The sequence below is a fragment of the Hordeum vulgare genome, chromosome 5H (genome assembly GCF_904849725.1).
Source record: "Hordeum vulgare subsp. vulgare chromosome 5H, MorexV3_pseudomolecules_assembly, whole genome shotgun sequence".
Classification (NCBI taxonomy): domain Eukaryota; kingdom Viridiplantae; phylum Streptophyta; class Magnoliopsida; order Poales; family Poaceae; genus Hordeum; species Hordeum vulgare.
The window spans coordinates 341,205,807-341,232,625 of record NC_058522.1 but is presented as its reverse complement, the minus strand read 5'-3'; the positions used below and the strand labels follow the sequence as shown (position 1 = coordinate 341,232,625).

Below are 26,819 nucleotides of genomic sequence, written 5' to 3'. Positions count from 1 at the left end.
TCCTCGGCTTAGCCTTTGTGTTCAAAAGGATTGGGCCACTCACTGCAGCTCCACACCATTTACTTTCCTTGCATTTATTTCCTTGTTGCTTATACTAGAAAACCCATAAAAGTTACCTTTGAGTACTTGCAGTTATTCCTTGCTGAAGATCGCTTGTCAGTACCTTCTGCTCCTCGTTGGGTTCGACACTCCTACTTATCGAAAAGGCTAGGATAAATCCCCTACACTTGTGGGTCATCAGTAACTCGGCGTCGGGATAGTCCGGCTCGAGGCGGGCTTGCTGCGTGTTAGCGCGGTGATGAGGTCTTGGATGTGCTTTTTGTGTTGTGCACCTTCCTCGCCCTCCATGGTGGCCAACTCCTCGTAGGCCACCTGGGTGGCGCTCATGTTGGCTGCATGGTTATCGTAGGTGGGGAGCTTGCCGCCGAGGATGTCGGCGACTACGCATCCACGGCTGTGAACGAAACCGCGCCAGCTTGGCCCATCGCTAGCCGGGGTGAGGTCGTAGGCGAAATCGTACTCGCGCTGCGTGACCTCCATACGGTGTTTCGCAGACGCGAGGTTGCTGGCCTCCATGAACAACTGCTGGCGGGCCGCCTCCAGCACGACCCTGGACGTGGCTGGGTTAGCCGTTCGCACGATAGGGGTGGTCAGCCCCTGCAACGTGGAATGGAGAGGATCGGAGGGGCCAGGGAGAGCCGTTGCAGCGGCGTGCGCACCTCGGCTCTGGCATGAGCAGTGCTCGTGGCACAACTAGTGACCATCGCCTCCGCATGGGCACGAAAGTCATGGGCGCCGCTCGGGGCGGTCATTCCCATGAACAATGGCAGGTCTGAGTAGTCTAGCACTTCGCTAGAGTACTCGTCGAACGCCGGAGCATCGTCCAGACGCAGCTTGCTGAAGAGCTCACACAAAGCATCCATGATGCGTGAGGCGAGGCTAAGGCACGCCTCGTCAGAAGGAACGGCGGCATAGCCTGCATGGCAGGCGCAGCCGAAGCTAAGTGTCGTGGAAGCCTCCACGAGGGAGAGCTCCACGGGCATGCTCATCAACCCGGACGAGGCACGTCCGGCGAAGTTGGTGAAGGGTCCCGCCAGGAGCATGACTCCGGCCGGCGTCGTGGAAGGCCCCATGGTGGGCGCCAACTGTCGTCATTTTCTCTAGACATATGCCATGGGTAGGCTAATCGTATGTGGTAGGGACAGAAAGGACGTCGTCGGGCTCCCGAAACGGGATTGGGTACAAGCAATGCGAGACACTCGAAGTACCCATGTTCGGGGCCCTCTTTGGGAGGTAACACCCCTAGTCCTGCTTGAGTTGGTTGATGATCCGACTGAGGATACCATATGTGCCTTGAGCTGCATGCTGGAGGAGGAAGAAGGAGCTGAGAGCTCTCTTTTCCCCTCATGTGTGACTGTGTGTGTGTGTGTGCGGCCGACCCCTTGCATGAGGCTGGTCCAGGGGGTTTTATAGGCCAACCCCGTGGCTTACAATAGGAATAGAAGGTACAAGGTGGGACCCGACTGGCAGCCTCTGTAGCCAGCCAAGGGGCCCACAAGCTGGAGAAGTCTTGTCATAGGTGAGGGCCTGCCGAGTGCTGGGTCCCGCCTGGAGTTAGGGCCCGCCCGCCGGCCGAGCCTCATCATTGGTGTGTGCTTGTTATGCCGTCACATGTGCCGGGTTAGGCGCGTCGCCTTATGCAGCCGGCTTCGGTCATCGTACGGCCGATTGCACTGTTGCCCATGTCGGGGCATGTAATGGAGGGGACGGCGGCGTGCTCGTCGTTGTGCCGTCTCGGCTGGTCGTAGACGGCGACGGTCAGTGATACGTCCCCTCCACTTTAGTCTCGCACGGTCAGGTTGGATGTACCCGAGGTGCTGTAGCTGTACCCTTAGTGATGATGCCCCTGACGTAGCATGTCAGGGCGATGCGACCTGAGCTTACCCGCCGGCTGGCGAGGGGGGGGAGGGGGCAATCGAGTCGGACGGGGGAGTAGCATCGCCCGAGCCGGCCAGGCGTAGCCGCCCCCCATGGGGAACCAGCCATCTTGTACATGTTTTTTCAAAGGGGGGTTCGAGGAGTCCTTTCTTTTGGCCTACTTCGGGGTTATCCCCCTGTCACCGAGGAGGAGGCATACACTATACACGATCTTATTAGGGGTAGACGGACAGAGAGCCCGCTGATGACCCACAAGTATAGGGGATCAATCGTAGTCCTTTCGATAAGTAAGAGTGTCGAACCCAACGAGGAGCAGAAGGCAATGATAAACGGATTTCAGCAAGGTAATAACAGCAAGCACTGAAAGTAGCGGTAACAAGTGATTGTGTAGCGAGGTGAAACGTAGCAAGCAAAGAGTAGCAAGTAACAAGTAGTAGCAATGGTGCAGCAAGTGTCCCAATCCCTTTTGCAGCAAGGGACAAGCCTGAACAAAGTCTTATAGGAGGAAAAACGCTCCGGAGGACACACGAGAAATTCTGTCATGCTAGTTTCATCATGTTCATATGATTCGCGTTCGTTACTTTGATAGTTTGATATGTGGGTGGACCGGCGCTTGGGTACTGCCCTTACTTGGACAAGCATCCCACTTATGATTAACCTCTCTCGCAAGCATCCGCAACTACAAAAGAAGAATTAAGACAAAGTCTAACCATAGCATTAAACTAGTGGATCCAAATCAGCCCCTCACGAAGCAACGCATAGACTCGGGTTTAAGCTTCTGTCACTCCAGCAACCCATCATCTACTTACTACTTCCCAATGCCTTCCTCTAGGCCCAAATATGGTGAAGCGTTATGTAGTCGACGTTCACATAACACCACTAGAGGAAAAACAACATACATCATATCAAAATACCGAACGAATATCAAATTAACATGACTATTATTAACATGACTTATCCCATGTCATGAGGAACAGAAGTAACTACTCACAAAACATAATCATAATCATGATCAGAGGTGTAATGAATAGCATCAAGGATCTGAACATAAACTCTTCCACCAATTAATCCAACTAGCATCAACTACAAAGAGTAATCAACACTACTAGCAACCTTACAAGTACCAATCGGAGTTGCGAGACAAAGATTGGTTACAAGAGATGATCTAGGGAATGGAGAGGAGATGGTGCTGATGAAGATGTTGATAAAGATGCCTCCCCTCCGACGAGAGGAGTGTTGGTGATGACGATGGCGACGATCTCCCCCTCGGGAGGGAAGTTTCCCCGGCAGGATCGTCCTGCCGGAGCTCTAGATTGGATCTGCCCAAGTTCCGCCTCGTGGCGGCGGCAAAACCACAAAAAAGCTCCCTTCTGATTTTTTCTGGACCAGGACGCTTCATATAGCAAAAGAGGGGGGCTAGTGGGCTGTCAAGGAGCCCACAAGCCCCCACTCCGCCACGAGGGGGGTGGCGGTGTCAGGGCTTGTGGTGCCCTGGGAGCCCCCCTCCGGTAGTTCTTTCGCCCAGTATTTTTTATATAATCCCAGAAAAATCAACGTAACTTTTCAGGGCATTTGGAGATGTGCAGAATAGTGCACTAGGATTTGCTCCTTTTCCAGTCCAGAATTCCAGCTGCTTGAATTCTCCGTCTCCAAATAAACCTTGCAAAATAAGAGAGAAAAGGCATAAATATGGTACCACAAATAATATAACAGCCCAAAAAGCAGTAAATATCAACATGAAAGCATGATGCAAAATGGACGTATCAACTCCCCCAAGCTTAGACCTCGCTTGTCCTCAAGCGAAAACCAAGTTCCATAAACATGTCCACATGTTGAGGGACGAAGGTGTCGATAAAACATAATACGTACACGAGGGCATCATGATGACACATAGAACCACAATACATCATAAAGATTCTTATGGGAAAGTAAAAATTCCTTCACAAAGCAAAGCATGAAGAAAAAACCTTACCGAGAAGTAACCAACAATAAACCATAGTCATTGAAGCAATTGCAATTTATCACAACATCAGAAAGAGTCATATAAGCTCTTGTAAGGCAAACCCACATACTCAATCATATCTTTTGTTTTCCACAATTGTTACAACTCACGTGGTACTCATGGTGTCAAAGTTTCAAATGGACACAGAGGAAGATAGCGGCTTATATTTTTGCCTCCCAACCATTTACCTCAAAGGTAAAGTCAACAACAGTAAAGCATAAGTACTCAACTCCAAGTTGATATATGAATATAGATCTTTCCCAAGCATGTGACTGTAGCCGAGACAAAGGCAAAAATAGGGAATTGGTGATGATCACCATGACTCTTACAAGGGTAAAAAGTAAAGGTACAAGATAGGCCCTTCGCAGAGGGAAGCAGAGGTTGTCATGCGCTTTTGAGGTTTGAATGCGTGTCCTCTTAGTGCGGAGGAACGTCACTTTATATTGCCTCCTGTGATAAAGAACTTTATTATGCAGTCTGTCGCTTTTATGTCTTCCTCATCACAGGTTCGTACAAAGATAATTTTCCACACACTAATAGATCATACATATTAGAGAGCAATTTTTATTGCTTGCACCGATGACAACTTACTTGAAGGATCTTATTCAATCCATAGGTAGGTATGGTGGACTCTCATGGCAAAACTGGGTTGGAGGTTTATGGATGCACAAGTAGTATCTCTACTTGGTGCGGGAGTTTTGGCTAATATGACGTGGAAGCAATCATCACATGCTAAGGGATCTCTAATCATATAACATTGTTTGGAACCAAGCAAACACAATTCATTATGTTGTCTTCCTTGTCCAACATCTACTCGTAGGCATGTAATAGTTTGGTGAGTGCTCACAATTGTAAAAAGTGTCTAAGATGATATAATTATATGTGGACCTCTCTTTCCTTATTACTTCTTATTAATTGCAACAATGACTGAGGTCTATGTTGATTTATTCTCAACAATTTTCAATCATCATACGTGTCATAAGTAAAGTTATCACTTTCCATAAGATCGTCTCATGATCTTTCATGCTATCGTTCTTTTCATATTTTTTGATCATGGAACAAACCAAAGCCCTTGACTAAGATACTCTTTATTATATAGCTCACAAGCTTGAATACATCGGGGGAGAGACAAAAGCAAAAGACTCAAACTAAAAACTAAAGACTTATTCCTCTAAAATAAGAAAAAAAACTGAAAAGGAAAGAACTAAAACAAAGGTAAAAGCAAAAGATATAAAGGTGATACGATACCAGGGAAACTCCCCCAAGCTTGGCAGAAGCCAAGGGGATTGCCCATACCAATGCTTAGTTGTCTTCCTTTGGCGGTGATGGTGGTGGAGTTGTTGAAGCAGTCTTGAGCTTGTCTAATTTCCACTTGAGCAAAAAGTTCTGCTCCCTTAGATTGTCATTTTCTTCCTCAAGTTTCAACACTCTATGGCAAAGTTCCTGCTTACTCTCCTGCAAGAAACGAGAAGGGATAAACAAGGTCTTAGGATTCTTCCTATTTTCAGGGAGGCTTGACTTCTTGAACTCCACATAGGTGTTTGCAGGTTGAGGTAGAGGAGCCTCCTCTTCATCGGAATTCGTTTGCTCCTTCCCTTTGGGCTCATAGTCCTCTTCTTCATCAGTGGTCCAGCCATATGGTTCCAAGTCCCCATAGACCTTGGGGTTAGCAAGGTAGTCAACCACATAGCTCTCCCCCTCTGAATCCTCGGAAGACATCTTGACCTAGATCTGCGACAGAAACAAGCTCGAAACGAAAACAGAGGAAAACTGCGGTATACGGAGATCAAAACCTTCAGGCGACTATATATTGATTTTTTCTGGGCCAGAAGGAGTCCTCCGCAAGAAAACTGAGTCCGGGAGGCACACGAGGTGCCCACAAGCTTGCCCTCCGCCACCAGGGGGTAGGGGCGGTGGCAGGGCTTATGGCCGCCTCGTTCGCTCTCCGGACTGCTTTTTATTTTTCTAATTTTCCAAAATTTCCTATTGGAAAAGCACCGGAGTCTAATTTCTTACCGAAACAGATACATCTTCGTTTTCAAGGTCTGAAACAGGCTGATAAACATCCCTTATGTACTCCTCTGGAGTTATGACATTGATGATATTGGTCTCAACATTTACGGGAGTACCGGAGATGTAATGCTTGATTCTTTGCCCATTTACCACTCTAGGAAAATTTCCTTCCGTGTTATTGATTTTGATGACACCGGAAGGATATACTTCCTCGATAACATAGGGACCTTCCCATTCAGAGAGAAGCTTGCCTGCAAAGAATCTCAAACGAGAATTGTATAGTAGGACATAATCACCTACATTGAACTCTTGCTTATGTATTCGTTTGTCGTGCCATCTCTTAACCTTTTCCTTGAACAACCTGGCATTCTCATATGCCTGGGCTCTCCATTCATCTAACGAGCTGATATCAAACAACCGCTTCTCACCGGCAAGTTTGAAATCAAAGTTGAGCTCTTTGATTGACCAATAAGCTTTGTGTTCCAGCTCAAGAGGTAAATGACATGCCTTACCGTAAACCATTTTATACGGTGACATGCCCATGGGATTCTTATAAGCAGTCCTATAAGCCCATAGTGCATCGTCAAGTTTGCTAGACCAATTATTTCGAGATCTATTGATGGTCTTTTGTAGGATCAACTTGATCTCCCTATTACTCAACTCCACTCGACCACTAGACTGAGGATGATAAGGAGATGCAACTCTATGGTTGACATCATAATTAGCTAGCATCTTGCGGAAAACACCATGAATGAAGTGTGAACCTCCATCAGTCATCAAGTATCTAGGGACTCCAAATCTTGGGAATATGACTTCTATAAGCATCTTAATAGAGGTGTGGTGATCAGCATTTTTAGTGGGGATAGCTTCTACCCACTTAGTAACATAATCCACAGCAACTAAGACGTGAGTGTACCCATTGGAACTCGGGAAGGGTCCCATATAATCAAATCCCTAGACATCAAATGGTTCAATGACAAGTGAATAGTTCATAGGCATTTCCTGACGCTTACTGATGTTCCCTATTCTTTGGCATTCGTCACAAGACAAGACAAACTTACGGGCATCCTTGAAGAGAGTGGGCCAATAGAAACCTGATTGCAATACCTTATGGGCAGTTCTATCTCCAGCGTGGTGTCCTCCGTAGGCTTCGGAATGACACTTCTGCAAGATATGTCCCTGTTCATGTTCAGGCACACAACGTCTAATAACACCATCTACTCCTTCCTTATAAAGGTGAGGATCATCCCAAAAGTAGTGTCTCAAATCAAAGAAGAATTTCTTCTTTTGCTAATAGGTGAAACTGGGTGGTATGTATTTGGCTACGATATAGTTTGCATAATCGGCATACCACGGTGCACTATATGAAGTGTGGATGACATTTAGCTGCTCATCAGGAAAGCTATCATCAGTAGGTAGTGGGTCATCAAGGACATTCTCTAACCTAGACAAGTTATCTGCTACAGGGTTATCAGCACCCTTTCGGTCAACGACGTGCAAATCAAATTCCTGTAGCAGGAGAATCCATCTGATAAGCCTAGGCTTAGCGTCCTTCTTCTCCATGAGGTACTTAATAGCAGCATGATCAGAGTGAATAGTGACATTGTAGTCAACTATGTAAGATCTGAACTTTTCACATGCAAACACGACTGCTAGAAATTCCTTCTCCGTAGTGGCATAGTTTCTTTGGGCACTATCTAGAGTTTTACTAGTGTAGTGAATGACATTCAACTTCTTGTCAACTCTTTGTCCTAGAACAACACCAACAGCATAATCACTAGCGTCGCACATGATTTCAAAGGGAAAGTTCCAGTCAGGTGGTTGAACAATAGGTGCGGTTATCAAAGCCTTCTTAAGTATTTTGAAGGCTTCCTCACAATCCTCATCAAAAACAAAAGGAACATCCTTTTGCAAGAGGTTGGTAAGAGGCCTAGAAATCTTAGAGAAGTCTTTAATGAACCTTCTATAGAAACCAGCATGACCTAGGAAATTTCGTATACCTCTGATATCTGTGGGGCAAGGCATTTTGTCAATTGCATCAACCTTAGCCTTATCAACTTCAATGCCTATCTCAGAGATTTTGTGTCCTAAGACGATACCTTCATTAACCATAAAGTGGCACTTCTCCCAATTCAAGACGAGGTTGGTTTCTTCGCATCTCTGTAAGACTCGATCAAGGTTGCTGAGGCAATCATCAAAGGAAGACCCGTAAACGGAGAAGTCATCCATGAAAATGTCGACGATCTTTTCACAAAAGTCAGAGAATATAGCCATCATACATCTTTGGAAGGTGGCAGGTGCATTACATAAGCCAAAAGGGATACGTCTATAGGCAAAGGTACCGAAAGGGCACGTGAAAGTGGTTTTCTCTTGATCCGATTGTGCAACAGGTATCTGCGAGAAACCTGAATAACCGTCTAGAAAGCAGAAGTGTGTGTGTTTTGATAGCCTTTCTAGCATTTGGTCGATAAACGGCAAAGGATAATGATCTTTCTTGGTTGCCTTGTTCAGTTTCCGGAAGTCTATCACCATTCTATAGCCGGTAATAATCCTTTGTGGGATTAGTTCATCCTTATCATTAGGAACGAGGGTGATACCTCCCTTTTTAGGTACGCAATGTACTGGACTTACCCAATCACTATGAGCAACAGGATAAATGATTCCTGCTTCCAGAAGCTTTAATATTTCTTTTCTAACGACCTCTTTCATCTTAGGATTTAATCTCCTTTGATGATCAACAACTGGTTTAAAGTCAGGATCGGTTTTAATCTTGTGCTGACATAGAGTAGGACTAATACCCTTAAGATCATCAAGAGTATATCCAATAGCAGCGCGGTGCTTCCTCAGAGTCCTTAGTAACTTCTTCTCTTCGTGTTCTGAAAGGAGGGCACTAATAATGACAGGATATATCCCTTTCTAATCAAGATAGGCATACTTAAGAGTATCTGGCAACTGTTTAAGCTCGAACACAGGGTCACCCTTTGGTGGGGGAGGATCCCCAAGGAGTTCAACAGGCAGATTATTCTTGAGAATAGGATATTGTTCTAAGACAACTTTATCTATCTCATCTCTCTCCTCCATATGCATATCGTTTTCATGCTCAAGCAGATATTGCTCTAAAGGATCCATAGGAGGTACGGCAATAGAGGCGAGATCAATGATTTCATCCCTACCAGACGACTCTCTTTCATGGGGTTGTCTTCCAAACTTGGAGAAGTTAAATTCATGAGACACACCCTCGAAACTAACTGTGACGGTCTGCTTAATGCAATCAATGTGAGCATTGACAATGTTGAGAAAGGGTCTACCAAATATGATGGGACAAAAGCTATCTTGTGCAGTACCAAGGACGAGGAAATCAGTAGGATACTTCGTCTTTCCACACAGGACTTCTACGTCTCTCACAATTCCCAGAGGGCAGATAGTGTCTCTATTAGCTAGTGTAATAGTGACATCAGTGTGTTCTAACTCAGTAGGTGCAATCTCATCTTTGATTTCATCATATAGAGAACGGGGTATTGCACTAACACTAGCTCCCATATCACATAAACCATGGTAACGGTGATCTCCTATCTTGACAGAAACAATGGGCAGGCCAACTACAGGTCCGTATTTGTCTTCCGCGTGAGGTTTAGCAATTCTAGCGGAGTCCTCACAGAATTTGATAACATGCCCGTCTACGTCTTCGGCTAAGAGATCTTTGATAACGGTGATCTCCTATCTTGACAGAAACAATGGGCAGGCCAACTACAGGTCCGTATTTGTCTTCCGCGTGAGGTTTAGCAATTCTAGCGGAGTCCTCACAGAATTTGATAACATGCCCGTCTACGTCTTCGGCTAAGAGATCTTTGATAATAGCAACACTAGGTTCAACTCTAATTTCCTCAGGGGATGCAAGTGGTCTAATGTAACCCCTACGTATCACAGTTGGAGCTTTAGAATAATCCTTTATCCTAGCAGGGTATGGTGGTTTCTCAGTGTAAGCACACGGAACAACAGGATCACTAAAAGCAATGACTTTCTCCTTAACTAGATTGGTTTTGGCTATGTTGCTTTCTATAGGAGGATGATATTTAAACCACTTTTCTTTGGGAAGATCAACATGAGCAGCAAAAGATTCACATAGAGAAGCTACTATCTCAGAGTCAAGTCCATACTTAGCGCTAAAATCTCTAGAAGTGTTTGTCTCAACAAAAGATTTAACGCAATCAAACTGGAAATTCATACGTGACTCCTTACCTTCCTCCAGCTCCCAATATTCAGAGTTGCATTTGATTCTCTCCAATAAATTCCACTTGTGATCTATTCCTTCTTCATAAAAGGACCGGTACAAGAAGTGTCAAGCATGGTACGATCTTCATGAGAAAGCCGAGCATAAAAGTTTTGACTGATGATTTCTCTCGAGAGCTCATGATTGGGGCATGAATATAGCATTGATTTAAGACTCCCCCAAGCTTGAGCTATGCTTTCCCTGTCACGAGGCCAAAAGTTATAAATAAAGTTCCGATCACGATGTACTAAATGCATAGGATAGAACTTTTGATGAAATTCCAATTTCAACCGATTGTAGCCCCATGATCCAGTATCATCACATAGCCTATACCATGTCAACGCCTTATACTTCAAAGATAAAGGAAATACTTTCTTCTTTACCTCATCCTCGGGAAAACCTGCAAGCTTAAATAAACCACAAACTTCATCTACATAGATCGGATGCAAGTCTGGATGTGAAGATCCATCTCCTGTGAAAGGATTAGCCAGCAGTTTCTCAAGCATACCCGAAGGAATATCATAAAAGATATTTTCAGTAGGTACCTTAGGTTGAGGAGCAACTCCTCGTGCTTTCGTTCGTGGTGAAGATACCCCGAACAAACTCCTCAAAGGAACAGTTTCCATAGTGACAAGTGACAATAAATTTCAGCACAGTATAAAAATATTTCCTTACCAATTTCCACTTACCAAAGGCGCTTCACTCCCCGGCAACGGCGCCAGAAAAGAGTCTTGATGACCCACAAGTATAGGGGATCAATCGTAGTCCTTTCGATAAGTAAGAGTGTCGAACCTAACGAGGAGCAGAAGGCTCTCATAAACGGATTTCAGCAAGGTAATAACTACAAGCACTAAAAGTAGCGGTAACAAGTGATTGTGTAGCGAGGTGAAACGTAGCAAGCAAAGAGTAACAAGTAACAAGTAGTAGAAACGGTGCAGCAAGTGGCCCAATCCCTTTTGCAGCAAGGGACAAGCCTGAACAAAGTCTTATCGGAGGAAAAACGCTCCCGAGGACACACGGGAATTTCTGTCATGCTAGTTTCATCATGTTCATATGATTCGCGTTCGTTACTTTGATAGTTTGATATGTGGGTGGACCGGCGCTTGGGTACTGCCCTTACTTGGACAAGCATCCCACTTATGATTAACCTCTCTCGCAAGCATCCGCAACTACAAAAGAAGAATTAAGACAAAGTCTAACCATAGCATTAAACTAGTGGATCCAAATCAGCCCCTCACGAAGCAACGCATAGACTCGGGTTTAAGCTTCTGTCACTCCAGCAACCCATCATCTACTTACTACTTCCCAATGCCTTCCTCTAGGCCCAAATATGGTGAAGCGTTATGTAGTCGACGTTCACATAACACCACTAGAGGAAAAACAACATACATCATATCAAAATACCGAACGAATATCAAATTAACATGACTATTATTAACATGACTTATCCCATGTCATGAGGAACAGAAGTAACTACTCACAAAACATAATCATAATCATGATCAGAGGTGTAATGAATAGCATCAAGGATCTGAACATAAACTCTTCCACCAATTAATCCAACTAGCATCAACTACAAAGAGTAATCAACACTACTAGCAACCTTACAAGTACCAATCGGAGTTGCGAGACAAAGATTGGTTACAAGAGATGATCTAGGGAATGGAGAGGAGATGGTGCTGATGAAGATGTTGATGAAGGTGCCTCCCCTTTGAGGAGAGGAGTGTTGGCGATGACGATGGCGATGATCTCCCCCTCCGGGAGGGAAGTTTCCCTGGCAGGATCGTCCTGCCGGAACTCTCTAGATTGGATCTGCTCAAGTTCCGCCTCGTGGCGGCGGCGAAACCACGAAAAAGCTCCCTTTTGATTTTTTCTAGACCAGGATGCTTCATATAGCAAAAGAGGGGGGCTAGTTGGCCGTCAGGGAGCCCACAAGCCCCCACTCTGCCACCAGGGGGTGGCGGTGTCAGGGCTTGTGGCGCCCTGGCAGCCCCCTCCGGTAGTTATTTCGCCCAGTATTTTTTATATAATCCCAAAAAAATCCACGTAACTTTTCAGGGCATTTGGAGATGTGCAGAATAGTGGACTAGGATTTGCTCCTTTTCCAGTCCAGAATTCCAGCTGCCTGAGTTCTCCCTCTTCAAATAAACCTTGCAAAATAAGAGAGAAAAGGCATAAATATGGTACCACAAGTAATATAACAGCCCAAAAAGCAATAAATATCAACATGAAAGCATGATGCAAAATGGACGTATCACCAGCCACCCGTAAGTGACGTGCATAGCACCCGCACGAGAAAAATAATGTGTGACGAGGAAGAATAATTGCCCGCCATAGATAATTAAAGTACTTCTGGTTGGTGGTTCTTTCTTCCCGCAACACCTATAATCTGCTAAGTTTGGACATCCGGCAAAAATATGTAGTGGGAGGTAGCTTTCGATGCTCGCCACTGCTACTTCATCTGCTTGTGGCGGGCGTCCTTATTGGCCGTTTGTCATAGCTGACTTACACAGAGATTTCACGTGTGGCGGGTCTTGTAGCTACCCGCCATAGGTGTGCTTTCTAGCTATGGCAGGTGGGCTATAGCACCTGCCACAACTAACTTTTCAAAGTAGCTATGGCGGGTGACCCGTCCCACCCGTCCCTAACTTGCGATCACCTATAAGCCCTTTTCCAGAAGTGGGAGTGGATGAGGCAGGTGTCGAGCCAGAATCGGGTCGATCGACCATTCTGGATCCGCATGTGGGCACCCACCGCAAACGCCGATTTATCTTCGTAGACCCCGTTCCAGAAAGTCGAGCCCATGGCCTTGGCGCGCAATAGATCAGCCCAAAGCCCCGATTCATTCTGGGCTAACCTCCAAATCCAATTGGTGAGGAGGACCACATTCATAATTTTAGAATTAACAATGCCAAGTCTGCCAATCTTCTTGGGCTGGCAAACCACGGCCAATTTGACTAGTGGTATTTCCTCTATTCAAGAGGGGTTCTTCTGCTAGAATTATGACGAAAATTACAATAATTACTTCTTGAATCTCTTTTTTGATAACTCTAGTCTTAGTTTGAACTTTGACAGGTTACCATGGGTGCAAGTTTCATTTTTTTTAAATCGTTCCTACATTTTTTCCAAAAAATATCCCAAAAAGAATTATCGTATTTGAAGTATCCCATAAAATAATAATTATTTTCATGAAAAAAACATAAATATACACTGAAAATTTAGTGTATACAAACTCGATTACAAAACACCCACATTTGTGCTTAAAATCCTAAAATGCATAAACCAAAGCAGCTGCATGTAGCTGCATTTTGACACGTGGCTAGTATCCTCACCAGTAGCATGTCTTGTAGAGCACACTAATTACTGTTCATATTAAGTTCCCTTCAAATTTCCGAGTAAGCCCAAACTAATCTATATATATAAGAAAGAAGTAATGAAGAGACAAAAGGGAAGGAAAAAGGAAATAAGATAGAATGATAAGTAAGGAGTCGGGAAAGAGTGAAGATGGAAGAAAATAGAGAGAAGACAATTTCTTTTTCAAGGAAGTATACATGATGAAGTGACAATTGTTTCACTTTTTTTTTCATCTTGTAATGATTTAATTTGAACGCAAAAATGAACCCGGTGTGTCCTAGGTGTGGCAACAGCCGGTTTAACATGTGCAACGTTGGACCTCTGGCTAGTAAACGCTTATCCCTAGTGCTAGCAGAGGATTTCAACTCGAAGACAATATGTTTGTAACAATGGTTGATTTCATAACTGGTTGAATAGATCGAAATGCTATTTATATATGTAAAAATCAAATATTTTTTCACAGATACATTTAGGTGTCTTTTACATGTATCTAAAATTTCATAAAATTAGATCGTGATTTGTACCCTCTGCAAAAAAGAAAAAATTGTGGCCCAAAAACAATAAGATGAGTACCAGTTTTCTACATGTATATCTTTTTTGTGTACACTGTATATTAAAATATATATTGCTGGAAATTTATACACACATGCTACACTTTTATATGTATATGTACACTTTTTAAGAAACTTTTAAGACGTGTCAAATTAAATTTTTAGCTAAAAAAATAAAGAGCTGTGTCTGACACCTGATTCCAAAACGCATTAGAGCAAGTATAATAGAGCTGAGTCAGCTGGCTATAAGGAATAAACTAATATATTTTTGTTTAGTTGACGAAAGAGAAGAGGAGAGACAAGGTAAGCGGGCTCTTAGCTAAGAGCCAGCTCTAGCACGTGCTCCTAGGCATTTTGTGAGTATGAAAGATGGGTTATATAATAAAAAAATAGTACACATTTACAATGAACTATTATACATTTTGGCTATAAGATGGATTATAGATAACATGACAATGACTTATATCTAGCAGTTGGCTATACTATTGTATTTGCTCTTAGCGCTACTATTGTCCCTACTAGTCTGATTTGTCCATCTCTCTCTCCCACCCTTTCTCTCTCTCATGACTGATGCAATAAACTGTTTGTCTCCCTAGCAGGCTAACGTCGTTCAACTACAGAGTAAGAATTGACTGAATTCTCTCCACTCCAGGTGCAGAACCCAAGAGAAAACTATTGGTCAGGCAAGCATGCATGCACTATTAATGAGATTTATTGTATTGCAGGCATGGAAAGTCCTAGAGGCCGGTCTAGCCAGAGGACGTACGTACATCCATGCAAATCTAAAGCACGCATTAAAAAATATTGTGCGAAGTATGAGAACGGATGTTTGGAGGCCGAGTTTCATGAAGCTCAATTTCTTTGAAAAATTCAAATTACAATTTTTTTGAGTTCAAAACAATCTAAAAAAATATATATACAACTAAAGAAGGATGTTATATGTATGTGTATAAATTTTTAGGATGAAATACCTTTAAATTCGATCTGCATAAAAAAGACAAATTCATGGCCCGAGGCAACGAATAGTATCATATGTTCAAAAACTCCAAATTTGTTTTTCTTGTACATGCCTCATTTTAATCGTATGTTTTCTCTGAAAACTTACACACGTGTGTTACGCCCTCATTTATCTTTGTAATTTTTCAGATTTTTAAAAATGTACAAATATGAATTTTTTATGAATTTTGGATTTTAAATTTAAAGGCCACCATGGAGGCCCAGCTCCAAAAGTAATTCCGTGCGAAGCATACTCTTCATCATGTGCTCAAAAGAGCTAAATTGGATTTTGGGAAGGGTGCCGTTATGGCTCTTTATGTTCCCAGACCAACAATCTCCCCTAATAATAAAGGACGGAGCGCTTTTTGTCGTCCGTCGTGGCGTTATTTCAAAAACATCCCTCTGTTTGTCACAATTCAACCCGCAGTCCTTCAATTAGTGGGGAAAAACGTTTGGCTTTTACAAACTCACCCCTCCTTGCGGGGTCTTCTTATCCATAAACGAGAGGCGGCGGCTGCACGGAGCGTCCAAGGGACGCCGGAGATGACCGGAGGAGTCGCTGCGCTCGCGGGAGGCTCGACGCTGCGCTCGCGGAGGCGGACGCGGCTGGCTGTAGGGAGCACGCGCCTTCGTCCGCGTTCGTCGGCCGTTCGCATTCGCGGGCGCGGGGCAGCGCCTGCAGCCATTCCTCGCGGCCACCGATGTCCGGTGGAAGTGCGCTCATCACACCGCCGCCCCGTTGCTGAACACCGCCGCCGACACCCTGTTGTGGCCGTCGCACATCGGACGAAACAGCCACAAATCCAGCGAACCCGTCAGATCAGGCACGAAAAGAGGGGGGCGGAGCAGTATGGCGAAGACCGGGAAGGCGGTGGAGGGGTCGCCGGGGACGCGGAGGAAGTCGGGCTTGACGAGGCAAGTTGCTTTGGAACTTTTTACCTGCTATTTCTTGCTTTGTTTCAATGTTTGTTCCCTGTTTTTTCAGTAACTTTCTGTCTTTGAAGCCCATTGGAGGTCAAGATCTCTCCGGGAGTGCTCCAGCTTGCTGGCAATTCCATGCTATCCTAAGTTCGTCTTCAGCAGGTTTGTTTTGTTCTGCGAGTAAATGCTGCTTGTGTTTTCGATCATAGTGATGGCTCTCTTTATATCTGGTTTCAGCGATTCCTAATAAGTATTTTCAGTCACCTGTATGACGTTTTGTGTTCCATAAATAGTTTCAGTGCACATTTCTCCGTTTGATGTTTACTGATACATGGTTGATGCTTCTGCTTAGCAGAGCACAAATTTAAGCAGCAGGTTTGCATGACTTAAAGCAAAGTGCAGCTAATAATTTAACTACTAGATTTGGAATATAACTTCTGGAGTTTGTACATTTTGGACTCTATGATAATTGTTTTGACGTGTCAATGATTTATTATAGGTATGTAGAGTGTACCACAGGTAAACAGGCAAACCAGTGAGCACGAGATGCCCCTTTTTTAGAGCTCTGGTTGTATGAATATTAGTAACATAGGGCACCATGCACCAATTTGATAAAAGTTTGTATTTTATAGTGTATATAAAGCATGTACCTTCTTGTTTACTTCTAATTGAAAAAGAAAGCATGGACAAATGTGTTTTATACACGTGAAGTGTCAAATTTCCCTATGTATTTCTGTTAAGATATTGGACACAACATTAGTATATTATTAACCATCCTCCGTATTCCAGGCTTTCAGCGTGTTGTCATTATTCATAGTTTTCTGTACAGGTGTGTCACATCCCCGGGATGTAGGCACAACGAATAGGGGGATACGGTGGATTACCACGACTGAGGAAGAGATTGGGGAAAATTCAGTCAAAAGGGATGAGAAACACAGAGAACCAGGAAGGTGAGGAACAGAGAACACGAGGCAAGGGAGTTCAGTCTCTATTCCTTTTCAACCCATCCACATCAGGGTTACATTAAAGCATCAACACCAGCACTCAGGAAAGCGAGGAGGAAGTGTGCGTGACTATAGGTAGCCTCCTCGCTCAAGCAAGGAACGACAGCGGACATAGTCTTGGGAGGCGCCTCTTGCATTTGGGTTCCGTCCCGGTAATCAAGAGCCAATCAACATTTGTTACTTTTTAATCTTTTATTGCTATTTCATATTTGCTTCCTTGGGCTTTACCCCTAGCTGAGTCCTAATTACTCTGATGAGGTGTCTCTGAAGTCTGAACTGAGCATAATTTGTCGGTGTAGTGGTCAATAGTAGCTAACACGCATTATACTTTGGAAGTAAAACCACGACATATATTTTTGATCGGAGGGAGTAATTCTGAATTGCGCGTTGCGAAATGAAAAACGAGTCTTTTACAATCTTTTATGACAAAATTACTAACACCCTGTTTTGCGGCAGCACCGTTCTCGAGTTAATGGAGAGATTCCTAATGTTGATAATGCAACCTTGGATCATGAAAGATTGTTGGAAAGGTAAAGATCAGATCTTCTTTTTCCCCCACTTGAATGTCGATATCATTTTGTAGGATTAATCTTGTAGCATATATGTGCTGTTGCGCCTTCTTCTGAAGTTCCATCTGTTGCATGCAAAGTTCATTTAGCATTACCTTTTATTCGACAGGTTGGGGACTTATGGTTTGGCCGAGTTTCAGATAGAGGGAGATGGGAATTGTCAGGTTTGTTTGCATGTTCGCCCAAAAAAAATATTGGAGGAGGCTTTAACACAAATTATTGTTCCGATAACATGTTAATTAACCTATAGTTGAATTCAATATGTTCCCCAAAAAATTTAACCCCACCAATGACCTATTGTTACAGTTTTGAGCTTTGTCAGACCAAATTTTTTGCAATCCTGAATATCACAAACAAGTGAGGAAGGAAGTCATGAAGCTGGTAGCCTGTTTGTCTGAGCCCATGGACATTCTGTAGTAATCTAAATAAAAGCACTGATCACGTTGCAGACTCGATAATATAATTTCATTGACATGGAACTATGCTGAAGCCTGTCTCTTCTTTTTAGCTAAAGGAATTCAGAAAACGGTATGAAGGCTATGTACCGATGGAATATAAGGTGTACTTGAAGAAAATGAAAAGGTAGCACAGATTATGTTGCTTAAATGATCATCTTCACAGTTGACTGAGATGTTGTACTAGGTTTCGAGTATATTCATAGCTTCATATATATGCCATGCAGATCCGGGGAATGGGGGGATCATTTGACCCTTCAAGCGGGTGCAGACCGGGTAACATGCCACTTCTAAACATTGTATGAGGGGCCATCTCGCCGCCGCTTCCCTAGCTGCTGGCTCAATTTATGGCTAATTTGTGCTTTGGTGTGCAGTATCGGAGGGAGCTGAGTGACTTTCTGGCGACTCCTATGTGGAGAGCTTTGTCTGTGAGTTCACTAGCAGCTTGAAACATTTACTCCTAGCTTAACTTAATTGGTTACCTTATGTTTTGTATATTTGGAAATGTCTAAAGGCGTGTTGTTTCATATAACTGTATGCTATGTTGCCCATGCCTTTCCCGATAGCCTTAGTATGGTCATCATTTTCTCATTTATATCCTTCATCTTGGTAAGGATGCGATAGCTTGCCCCTCTGCATGGATTTGTTTTTTCCAGCGCTCGTTTCTTTTCTCTGTTAACCAGATCTCGTTCTTTTATTTTGCGGGTGTCTAACCATCCTTCTCCGGAGGTCCAAGACCGGGCTGATGGTCAACCCGCCGGAGCTCATGGCGCCCTACACCTCCCAGCCAGTGGCCATGCCGGAGAACTGCCACTCCATGTTCATCACCTTCTCCAAGGAAAATGCCCTCCACCGCGAGGAGATCTTCCAGTACTTCAGGCAGTAAGTGTGCACTTTGACTAAGTTCATACACAAACACAAGTAGAGTATTACTAAGATCTGCATGCATGCATGACGATTGGAACTCGATCATGCATAATATTATTAGGGGAGCTTTATCTCAGCTAATAAGTACTTCTGACAACAGCAAGTTCACTATTCAAGCATAAAATTGGGTTACCTCGGACCCAAATCTTTTCAAATTTATGCAGAGAGTATGCATCAAGGTTCACAATACTAAGGTTCACCCATATTATCTTATCCCTGTGCGTTGATCTCAATGCAGATCATCTTGCTGTATTTTACAATCGCCGGTTAATTAGCCGCAGCTGACATTTGGGGTGACAGACATGATGATGATGGATAGCAGCAAAAGGAAGAGTGGCGAGGCTGCCACCATCACGGCAGATCAGGTGTGCCCAAGCAACAACAACAAGAGGAACAAGGCCCTTCTACTATCTCTTTGTACACTATTGCTTTCTAATGAAATGATGTTGGAGGTGCTACTTCGGCTCCCTGTCAAATCCATTCTCCGCTTCTGGTCCGTCTGCCGCGCTTGGGCTGCTCTTTTGTCCTCCAAGGATTGACACCAAAATTCAAAACATTGCCCATAGTGTCGGAATTCAAGATGGATCACTGTTTCTACTATAGACGACGTGAACGATTAGGATTGATCACGTTTGTTGTTAATATATGGACATTGTGGCCATACAAAAAGAGTGCAATACAAATAGAACGCCATGCGTGTAAGGATTTATCCTACCCGTTGCAACGCACGGCCATTTTTTGCTAGTAAATTTAAAATATATAAATAATAAAAATTCTATTTTTAAATGTTTATGTTGGTATAACAAGTGTGTTTGACAATTTTCATGCTAAAAAAATAGCACCACTTCCTTGATGAAAAATATATTTGTCATTTGACTTTTTTTTGTACAGCTGGAGAGGCATCACAAATCAACGATGTAGCACGAGCGGCATCGTAGTTGAATGGGGTCGACGTCGTGGTTTGCATCCTCGGCATGGATGCAGTTGGGGACTGGGAAAAGTGGAGACGGAAGACTCATTGTTATGGGTAAAAATAATCTTAGTAAAGCGATGGGACCGTCCGTCGCTATGTTTTTGTACTCTAGAAATATTTTTACAAAGTTCTAAAGTGGAAGGGAGGTTGGTTTGTCAATGTTTTTGTGCTCTTGAGATAGTTTTACAGAGTTTTAGAGCGGAAGGGGGGTTGGTTCGCCACACACACCCAAAATCGCAGTGATCAGTCACCGTACAGACTGTCACAATACGGAAAAAACTCGTAGCATTTCAGTGTGACAATGAACACATCTACTATTTTTTACCTGATCAAGTATAGTGTTTTTAATCCATAATAACATAGTTACAAACTTCAGCGACTAATCGCTAATGCATGGGAGAGGATGGCCCAGCCAAGAGGTTGTGAATCGCCACATCTACCATAGTTCGCTAAACAATGTGCAACTCTACTTTGTTCTCGAAGAATTTTGACAGGAATAACCATCCTAGTACTAAAGTAAGATTTGATCTCCGAAATCAAATGGCCATGCGCCGAACCATCAATGAAAGCAACAAAAATCGTCTTAAGAGCCATCGCACAATCAGACGGGAGGAAGACTCTCGCATTCGAATGTTCCAATGACAGCTTGAGACCTTTCATCATAGCTTGCAATTCTGCTTCAAGGGCTTCCTTGCAATGAAATAGTTTGCGATACGAAGCAAAGATAACCCCTCGTTTCTCATCTCTTAGAATCATGCATGCTCCTGTGGAATGCTCCGCGGAATCGAAGGAACCGTCTACTGACAGCGCGAACTCACCTTGTGGTGGATTTAGGCCATGGCTTGCGAGGTTCTTTTATCGGTACTGGTATGTGCATATCAGCTGTCAGAGGGGTTTTCCCTTTGATGATATCCTCAACACTCAATGAAATCTGATTAAAAGTGTTGAAATAACTGGTCAGAAACAACCGAGAAACGTTTAACAGTGGGATTTGTTTGCCATGTGATAGCGCATTCCGGAGGTGCCAACTTCTCCACAGAATCATAATAATCCTTCTTCTGACTTGTTCATATGATTCAGTCACTAGGTGAAGGAGCCATTCATCACCTGTACATACAATGTCCCATCTGTTCGACAAGGGCTAGACCAAATGCATCGAGTCCCACAACAGGGCAACCGTAGGACACACGAGTGGAGTATAAAAAGAAGATTCGATGTCCCGGTCACACATACTCCAGTTCACGGAATTTCCAACGTCTCGCTGAATTTCTCTGCATTAGTTGGAAGATAACCAGAAGTGACTTGCCAAGTAAAGTGTCGCATCTCGGGAGGGACAGTGCGCCTCGGATCAACTTCCATATGGAGCGCCCCTAGAGGGGAGGAACTAGATGCCCCTATACTCTCTTGATCCATTGGTCATTAGAAAATTGTATGCAGTCTTCACAATCAGGTTGCCTGATCTATCCCATGCCCAAGAGATGAACTCCTCGTGTTGCCGCAGGGACGTTCGGATCATCAGAATTGAATCAATGCCCGCTTGGCAAAAGAGTTGTTGCAGCAGCTCCATTCTCTAGTTACCCCTAACATTGAGGAAATGTGAGACTCTATTGAGACGGCAATTACGTTTACGTAGAATTGGAGTAAATGTCGGAGCCCTAGGGATGCAGGGATCTCTCCAAACGCGAATAGACGTACCCATTGCCCACGCACCAAAGCATCCCTTTCGTTACTAGTTCGAGCCCATGCTCGATTCTTTCCACACCGTCGAACTATTGGACGAGAAAACCATATCACCAAGGTTCCCATTGGGAAAGTATTTGCCCTGAAGCAATCTTGCGCAAAGTGAATCGGGGTAGTTAGCAGCCTCCATGCTTGCTTGGCCAGTAAGGCCTGGTTATACGCTCGCATATCCCGAAAACCAATGCCCCCCATAGATTTTGGGAGGATCATTTTGTCCCAAGATAACCATGCCATATTTTCCTTGCCGCTCTCCACACCCCACCAATATTGTCTGGTCATTTTTTTCACGTCATCACAAATAGATAGAGGAAGTTTAAAGATACTCATCACATAGACCGGAATGGCCTGAGCAACTGCCTTAATCAGAACCTCCTTGCTAGCATTAGAAGAATACGGCTCACTCCAGTCAACCAAACACTTGCTAAGCCTGAACTGCAGAGATTCAAAACGACCTTTATTCATATGCCCTTCCAAGTACTTAGGTTCAAATTCTTGTTGAGTAACACGCAATGTATGCTTGATCTCATCAGCAACTTGGCTAGGACAATTGTCAGCAAAAAGAATGGAACACTTCGAAGGGTTATAAGTTGACCCGTAGCTGAAGCATAAGTTCTCAAAACATCCTTGCAATCGTAACATAATCAGAAGTTGCCTGAAAGAAAAGCAGAGAATCTTCCACAAACAACATGTGTGAAATAGCAGGAGCTCTTCTAGACATTCTGATTGCTTCAAGACCTTTCTGCTGGAAGACATTATGTAAAATAGTAGATACAACATCGGCCACAAAAAGGAATAAAAAGGGGATAACGGGTCCCCTTGTCGCAAACCTTGGTATGGTGTAAATTTCTCCAGGAGACATCCATTAAATTTCACCAAATATCTGACAGATCGGACACACTCCATAACTTGAGTTACCCACTGAGGAACAAAACCCGATTTCAATAATGCCTGCTCCAGAAACACACAGTCAACACGGTCATATGCTTTTGAAAGATCCATCTTATAGGCAAAAAAACCATTACCACCGGGGGAGGTTTGGATATGGTGGATACATTCAAAAGAAATAATTGAATTATCCGATATTAGACGGCCTGGGATAAACGAAATTTGATTTTCAGATATAAATTCTGTGAGGAGGGGCCTCAGGCGGTTAACCATGCATTTTGATACAATCTTGTAAACCACATTCACTACTGGAATTCCTTTATTTGCCGTCTGCCAAATCTTTGCCATCAGCCAGCAGACGGCAAACAACATATTTGCCATCAGCTTCAGGAAAACAGACGGCAAAGAGGTGGCTGATGGCAAAATACCTATTTGCCACCAGCCACCTCTTTGCCGTCCGCCCACAGACGACAAAGGAAGAGGAGGCAGACGGCAAAGCTGACGCCATCACCCACCTCTTTGCCCCACCCCACCCGCGCCCACCCCACCCCTTTGCTGTCTGCCTTCTCTTCCTTTGCCGTCAGCGGCAGACGGCAAAGTGGATGGACACCTAACGATAACGGTCGCCGCGCCCTCCTCTCTCCCACTCTCTACACTCTCTCCACTCTCCCTCACCGCAGCCTCGCCCGACCCCCAGCGCCGCCGCCCCCCCACCCCAGCGCCGCCGCCACACCCCGCCACCGCCGCCCCTCCGCCGCCGCCGCCGCTGACGCCACCCCCACCACAGCGCCCCACCCCACCGCCGCCGCCCTCCTCACGGCTCTCACCATGCCCCTCCTCCCCCTGTGGCCCTCCTCCCCCTGCTGCCCTCCTCCCCCTGCGGCCTCTCCTCCCCCTGCGGCCCTCCTCCCCCTTTTGGTTAGTTTTTCTTCTTCTTTTTTTAATAGTTTTTGTCTAATTAGTTATATGTTTTAGTGAGGTTTTGGCTTAGTTTTAGTTTATTTTAGGTTCAGTTTTAGTTTAGGTTTAGTTAGGTTAGTTTCCTGTTTAGTAAAGGAGAAAAGGAGAAGAAGAAGAAGGAGAAAGGAGAAGATGAAGAAGGAGAAAGGAGAAGAAGAAGGAGGAGAAAGGAGAAGAAGAAGAAGGAGAAAGGAGAAGAAGAAGAAGGAGAAAGGAGAAGAAAAAAATAAGAAGAAGAAGGAAAAGAAGAAGAAGGAAAAGGAAGAGAAGGAGAAGAAAGAAGAAGAAGAAGAAGAAAAATAGGAGAGGAAGAGAAGAATAAGAGGAAAAAAGAAAATAAGAAGAAGAAGAAGAAGAAGAAGAAGAAGAAGAAGAAGAAGAGAAGAAGAAGAAAACAAGAAGAAGGAGAAGAAGAATAAGAGGAAAAAAGAAAAAAGAAAATAAGAATAAGAAGAAGAAGAATAATAAGAATAAGAAGAAGAAGAAGAAGAAGAAGAGAAGAAGAAAAGAAGAAGAAGGAGAATAAGAATAAGAGGGAAAAAGAAAAAAGAAAATAATAATAATAATAATAATAATAATAATAATAATAAGAAGAAGAAGAAGAGAAGAAAAGAAGAAGAAGGAGAAGAAGAATAAGAGGAAAAAAGAAAAAAGAAAATAATAATAAGAAGAAGAAGAATAGGAGAAAAGAAAAAAGAAAATAAGAGTTAGGTCACATATTTTTTGATTATCTTATAAAAACATCATATTTGTGTTGATCGGGTGAATTTCAATGTGCAGTTGTTCGACGACCTCCACGTGCGTTGGACGAGCTCCACCCCTACGTTTGTTGGTGAGCACAAATGACTTCTCCTCCTACCCTCTTAATTTGCTCTGTCCCGGTCTTCATGCCGATGAAACTTGCTAGCTATATATAGGTTTCTTCAATCATGAGTATGCGTGACCAGTATGCGTCTCCCGTTTGAAAGGGAGACATCTATAAATATGCATGTCTTTGCATATTTATAACCGCCATCCTTTCGAATTGTCCAACATTATCCATGGACAACACGAGTATGTGTAGATTGGGTTCGTTTTCCCGTATGCTGTGCTCTGGATCCGATGCGGAATTTCGTCAGTGCCTCCCTGTTGTTCTCCGGATGCACATCCTCTCTGTTATTGCGGAGACGTGTATCAGGCGAATAGCTGGGAGGTGCTGCCGAAATTTTGCGTTGGATCCGGAGCAGAGCATGGGAAAACGAACCCAATCTACACATACTCGGGTGGGATTAGGACCTATCTTTACGTATTAGCGTGTAGGTTGCCTGGACGTGATAAAAATGGCGAACCTGATTAACCGATGAATATAAATTCTAAATTATATATAAATATATTTCTACTATCTTTAGTAGCTACGCAAGATGAGTGATCGTGCATGGATGTATACCAGTCACCCTAGTCAGAAAGAGATGACGAAAGAATGGTTTGTAAAAACAAAGGAATTTGTGTAAGCCGCATTCACAAATGGCCAGGAAAGAAACTATTGCCCCTGTCCTAGATGTGACAACTATAAAAAGACGATAGAGGCTGTAATGATTAAACACCTGCAGAGGAGGGGTTTTAAGCCTAATTATACGGTGTGGACATTTCATGGTGAGTCTATACAACGCAGAAGAGCTGAGGTGGTCCGTCGTCGCACGGACGAGCATGGTACCGGGATCGAAGACATGGTGCAAGACTTTGATGATGCTCGGGATTCGGAAGATGAGATGGAGGAATCTGCAAAGGCCTTTATTGAAATGTAGGAGTCTTCAAAACGTCCTCTCCATGAGCACACTGAGCTCTGTCAGCTGGATGCAATTGCACATGGCTCTGAAGGCTCAGTTCAACTTGGGAAGAGAATGCTACCACGCGATGATGACACTATTTGGATGTTTCCTACCCAAAGGCCATATCATGCGTGCAAACCTGTACCAGTCGGACAAAATACTTCGTGTACTTAAGATGCCCTATGAGAATATAGATGCATGTGAGAAAGGATGTGTCTTATTTAGGAAGGAGTATGCACACTTGGACTATTGTCCCAATTGCGAGTCGTGCAGGTATCTTGTGGTAGACAACGGTATGGGTGAGAAGAGGCAGACCAAAATCGCAGTTAGTGTTCTTCGGTATATGCCAATCGTACCAAGACTTCAACGTCTTTTCAAGGTCAAAGAGACAGCCAGACAGATGACATGGCACAAATTGGGCAAAAGAACCGAATTAGATGCGGATGGGAATAAGATGATGGTACACACATCGGATGGGGAAGCATGGAAACATTTCGATGGATTGCATCAGGATAAAGCGGCAGATCCAAGGAATCCTCGAGTCTGCGCCGCCATGGATGGTCTTAATCCCTTCGGCATGACGACAACCCAATACAGTTGTTGGCCTGTATTTGTCATTCCACTCAATCTCCCCCCCGGGCAGATTATGCAAAGAAAGAACATATTTCCGACGTTGATAATTCCAGAGCCCAATTATCCGGGGAAGAATATGAATGTGTACCTGCAACCGCTTAAGGATGAATTGGAAGAAGCTTGGGATAATGGGGTCAAGACATACGATGCCACTAGAAAAGAAAACTTCAAAATGCATGTGTGGTACATGTACTCTATGCATGACTTGCAAGCGTATGCGCTATTCTTTGGATGGTGTGTGCATGGAAGGTTCCCGTGCCCCCAATGCAAGGCAGCTCTTCAGTTTCATTGGTTGCAGGAGGGTCGGAAGTATTCTTGCTTTGACTTGCATAGACACTTCCTGGATCCTGACCATCATTTCAGAAAAGACAAGAAGAAATTTACCAAAGGTAAAGTTGTCAAAAACTTGGCACCACCTGCGTTCACAGGCCAACAGATCCTGGATCAGTTAAATGCCCTCGAGCTTGATCCAGAGCGTCAAGGGTATTTCAAGGGGTATAATTCAAAACACGCCTGGACTCACAAGCCATGCTTCTGGGATGTGCCTTACTTCAAAGACCTCCTTCTTCCACACAATATCGACATGGTGCACACTGAAAAGAATATCGGAGAGGCTATTTTTGGTACATTGTTCGACATAGATGGGAAGACAAAGGATAATATTAAGGCTAGAGTCGATCAAGAGACACTATGTCATAGACCGTTAGAAAACATGCGAGAAGGCAAAGGAAAGCAGAAGTGGTCGAAGCCAAAGGCCTGGTTCAATCTTGGAAGGCCAGCTATGAGGGAAATTATCTTGTGGGTCAAAATGCACTTGATA

The 26,819-nt window shown here is 44.0% G+C and overlaps 1 protein-coding gene across 1 annotated transcript; it reads left to right on the top strand.

Moving 5' to 3' along the window:
• The first annotated feature begins 15,632 nt into the window (after window positions 1-15,632).
• On the top strand, window positions 15,633-19,709 carry LOC123452803 (OVARIAN TUMOR DOMAIN-containing deubiquitinating enzyme 9-like). The gene is made up of 11 exons (XM_045129523.1): window positions 15,633-16,039; window positions 16,110-16,207; window positions 16,875-16,995; window positions 17,087-17,201; window positions 17,506-17,579; window positions 17,728-17,782; window positions 18,127-18,200; window positions 18,301-18,349; window positions 18,448-18,501; window positions 18,575-18,955; window positions 19,239-19,709. The coding sequence occupies exons 1-10, from the start codon at window positions 15,975-15,977 to the stop codon at window positions 18,695-18,697; spliced, it is 828 nt and encodes a 275-aa protein (XP_044985458.1). The 5' UTR covers window positions 15,633-15,974; the 3' UTR covers window positions 18,698-18,955; window positions 19,239-19,709.
• The last annotated feature ends 7,110 nt before the right edge of the window (window positions 19,710-26,819 follow it).

Excerpts from the sequence above, each read along its gene's own strand:
- LOC123452803 (XM_045129523.1), top strand. The coding sequence starts at position 15,975 with ATGGCGAAGACCGGGAAGGCGGTGGAGGGGTCGCCGGGGACGCGGAGG. Across the intron at positions 17,783-18,126 it reads AGGGAGATGGGAATTGTCAG|CTAAAGGAATTCAGAAAACG; the intron begins GTTTGTTTGCAT and ends TCTTCTTTTTAG. Across the intron at positions 18,201-18,300 it reads TACTTGAAGAAAATGAAAAG|ATCCGGGGAATGGGGGGATC; the intron begins GTAGCACAGATT and ends TATGCCATGCAG.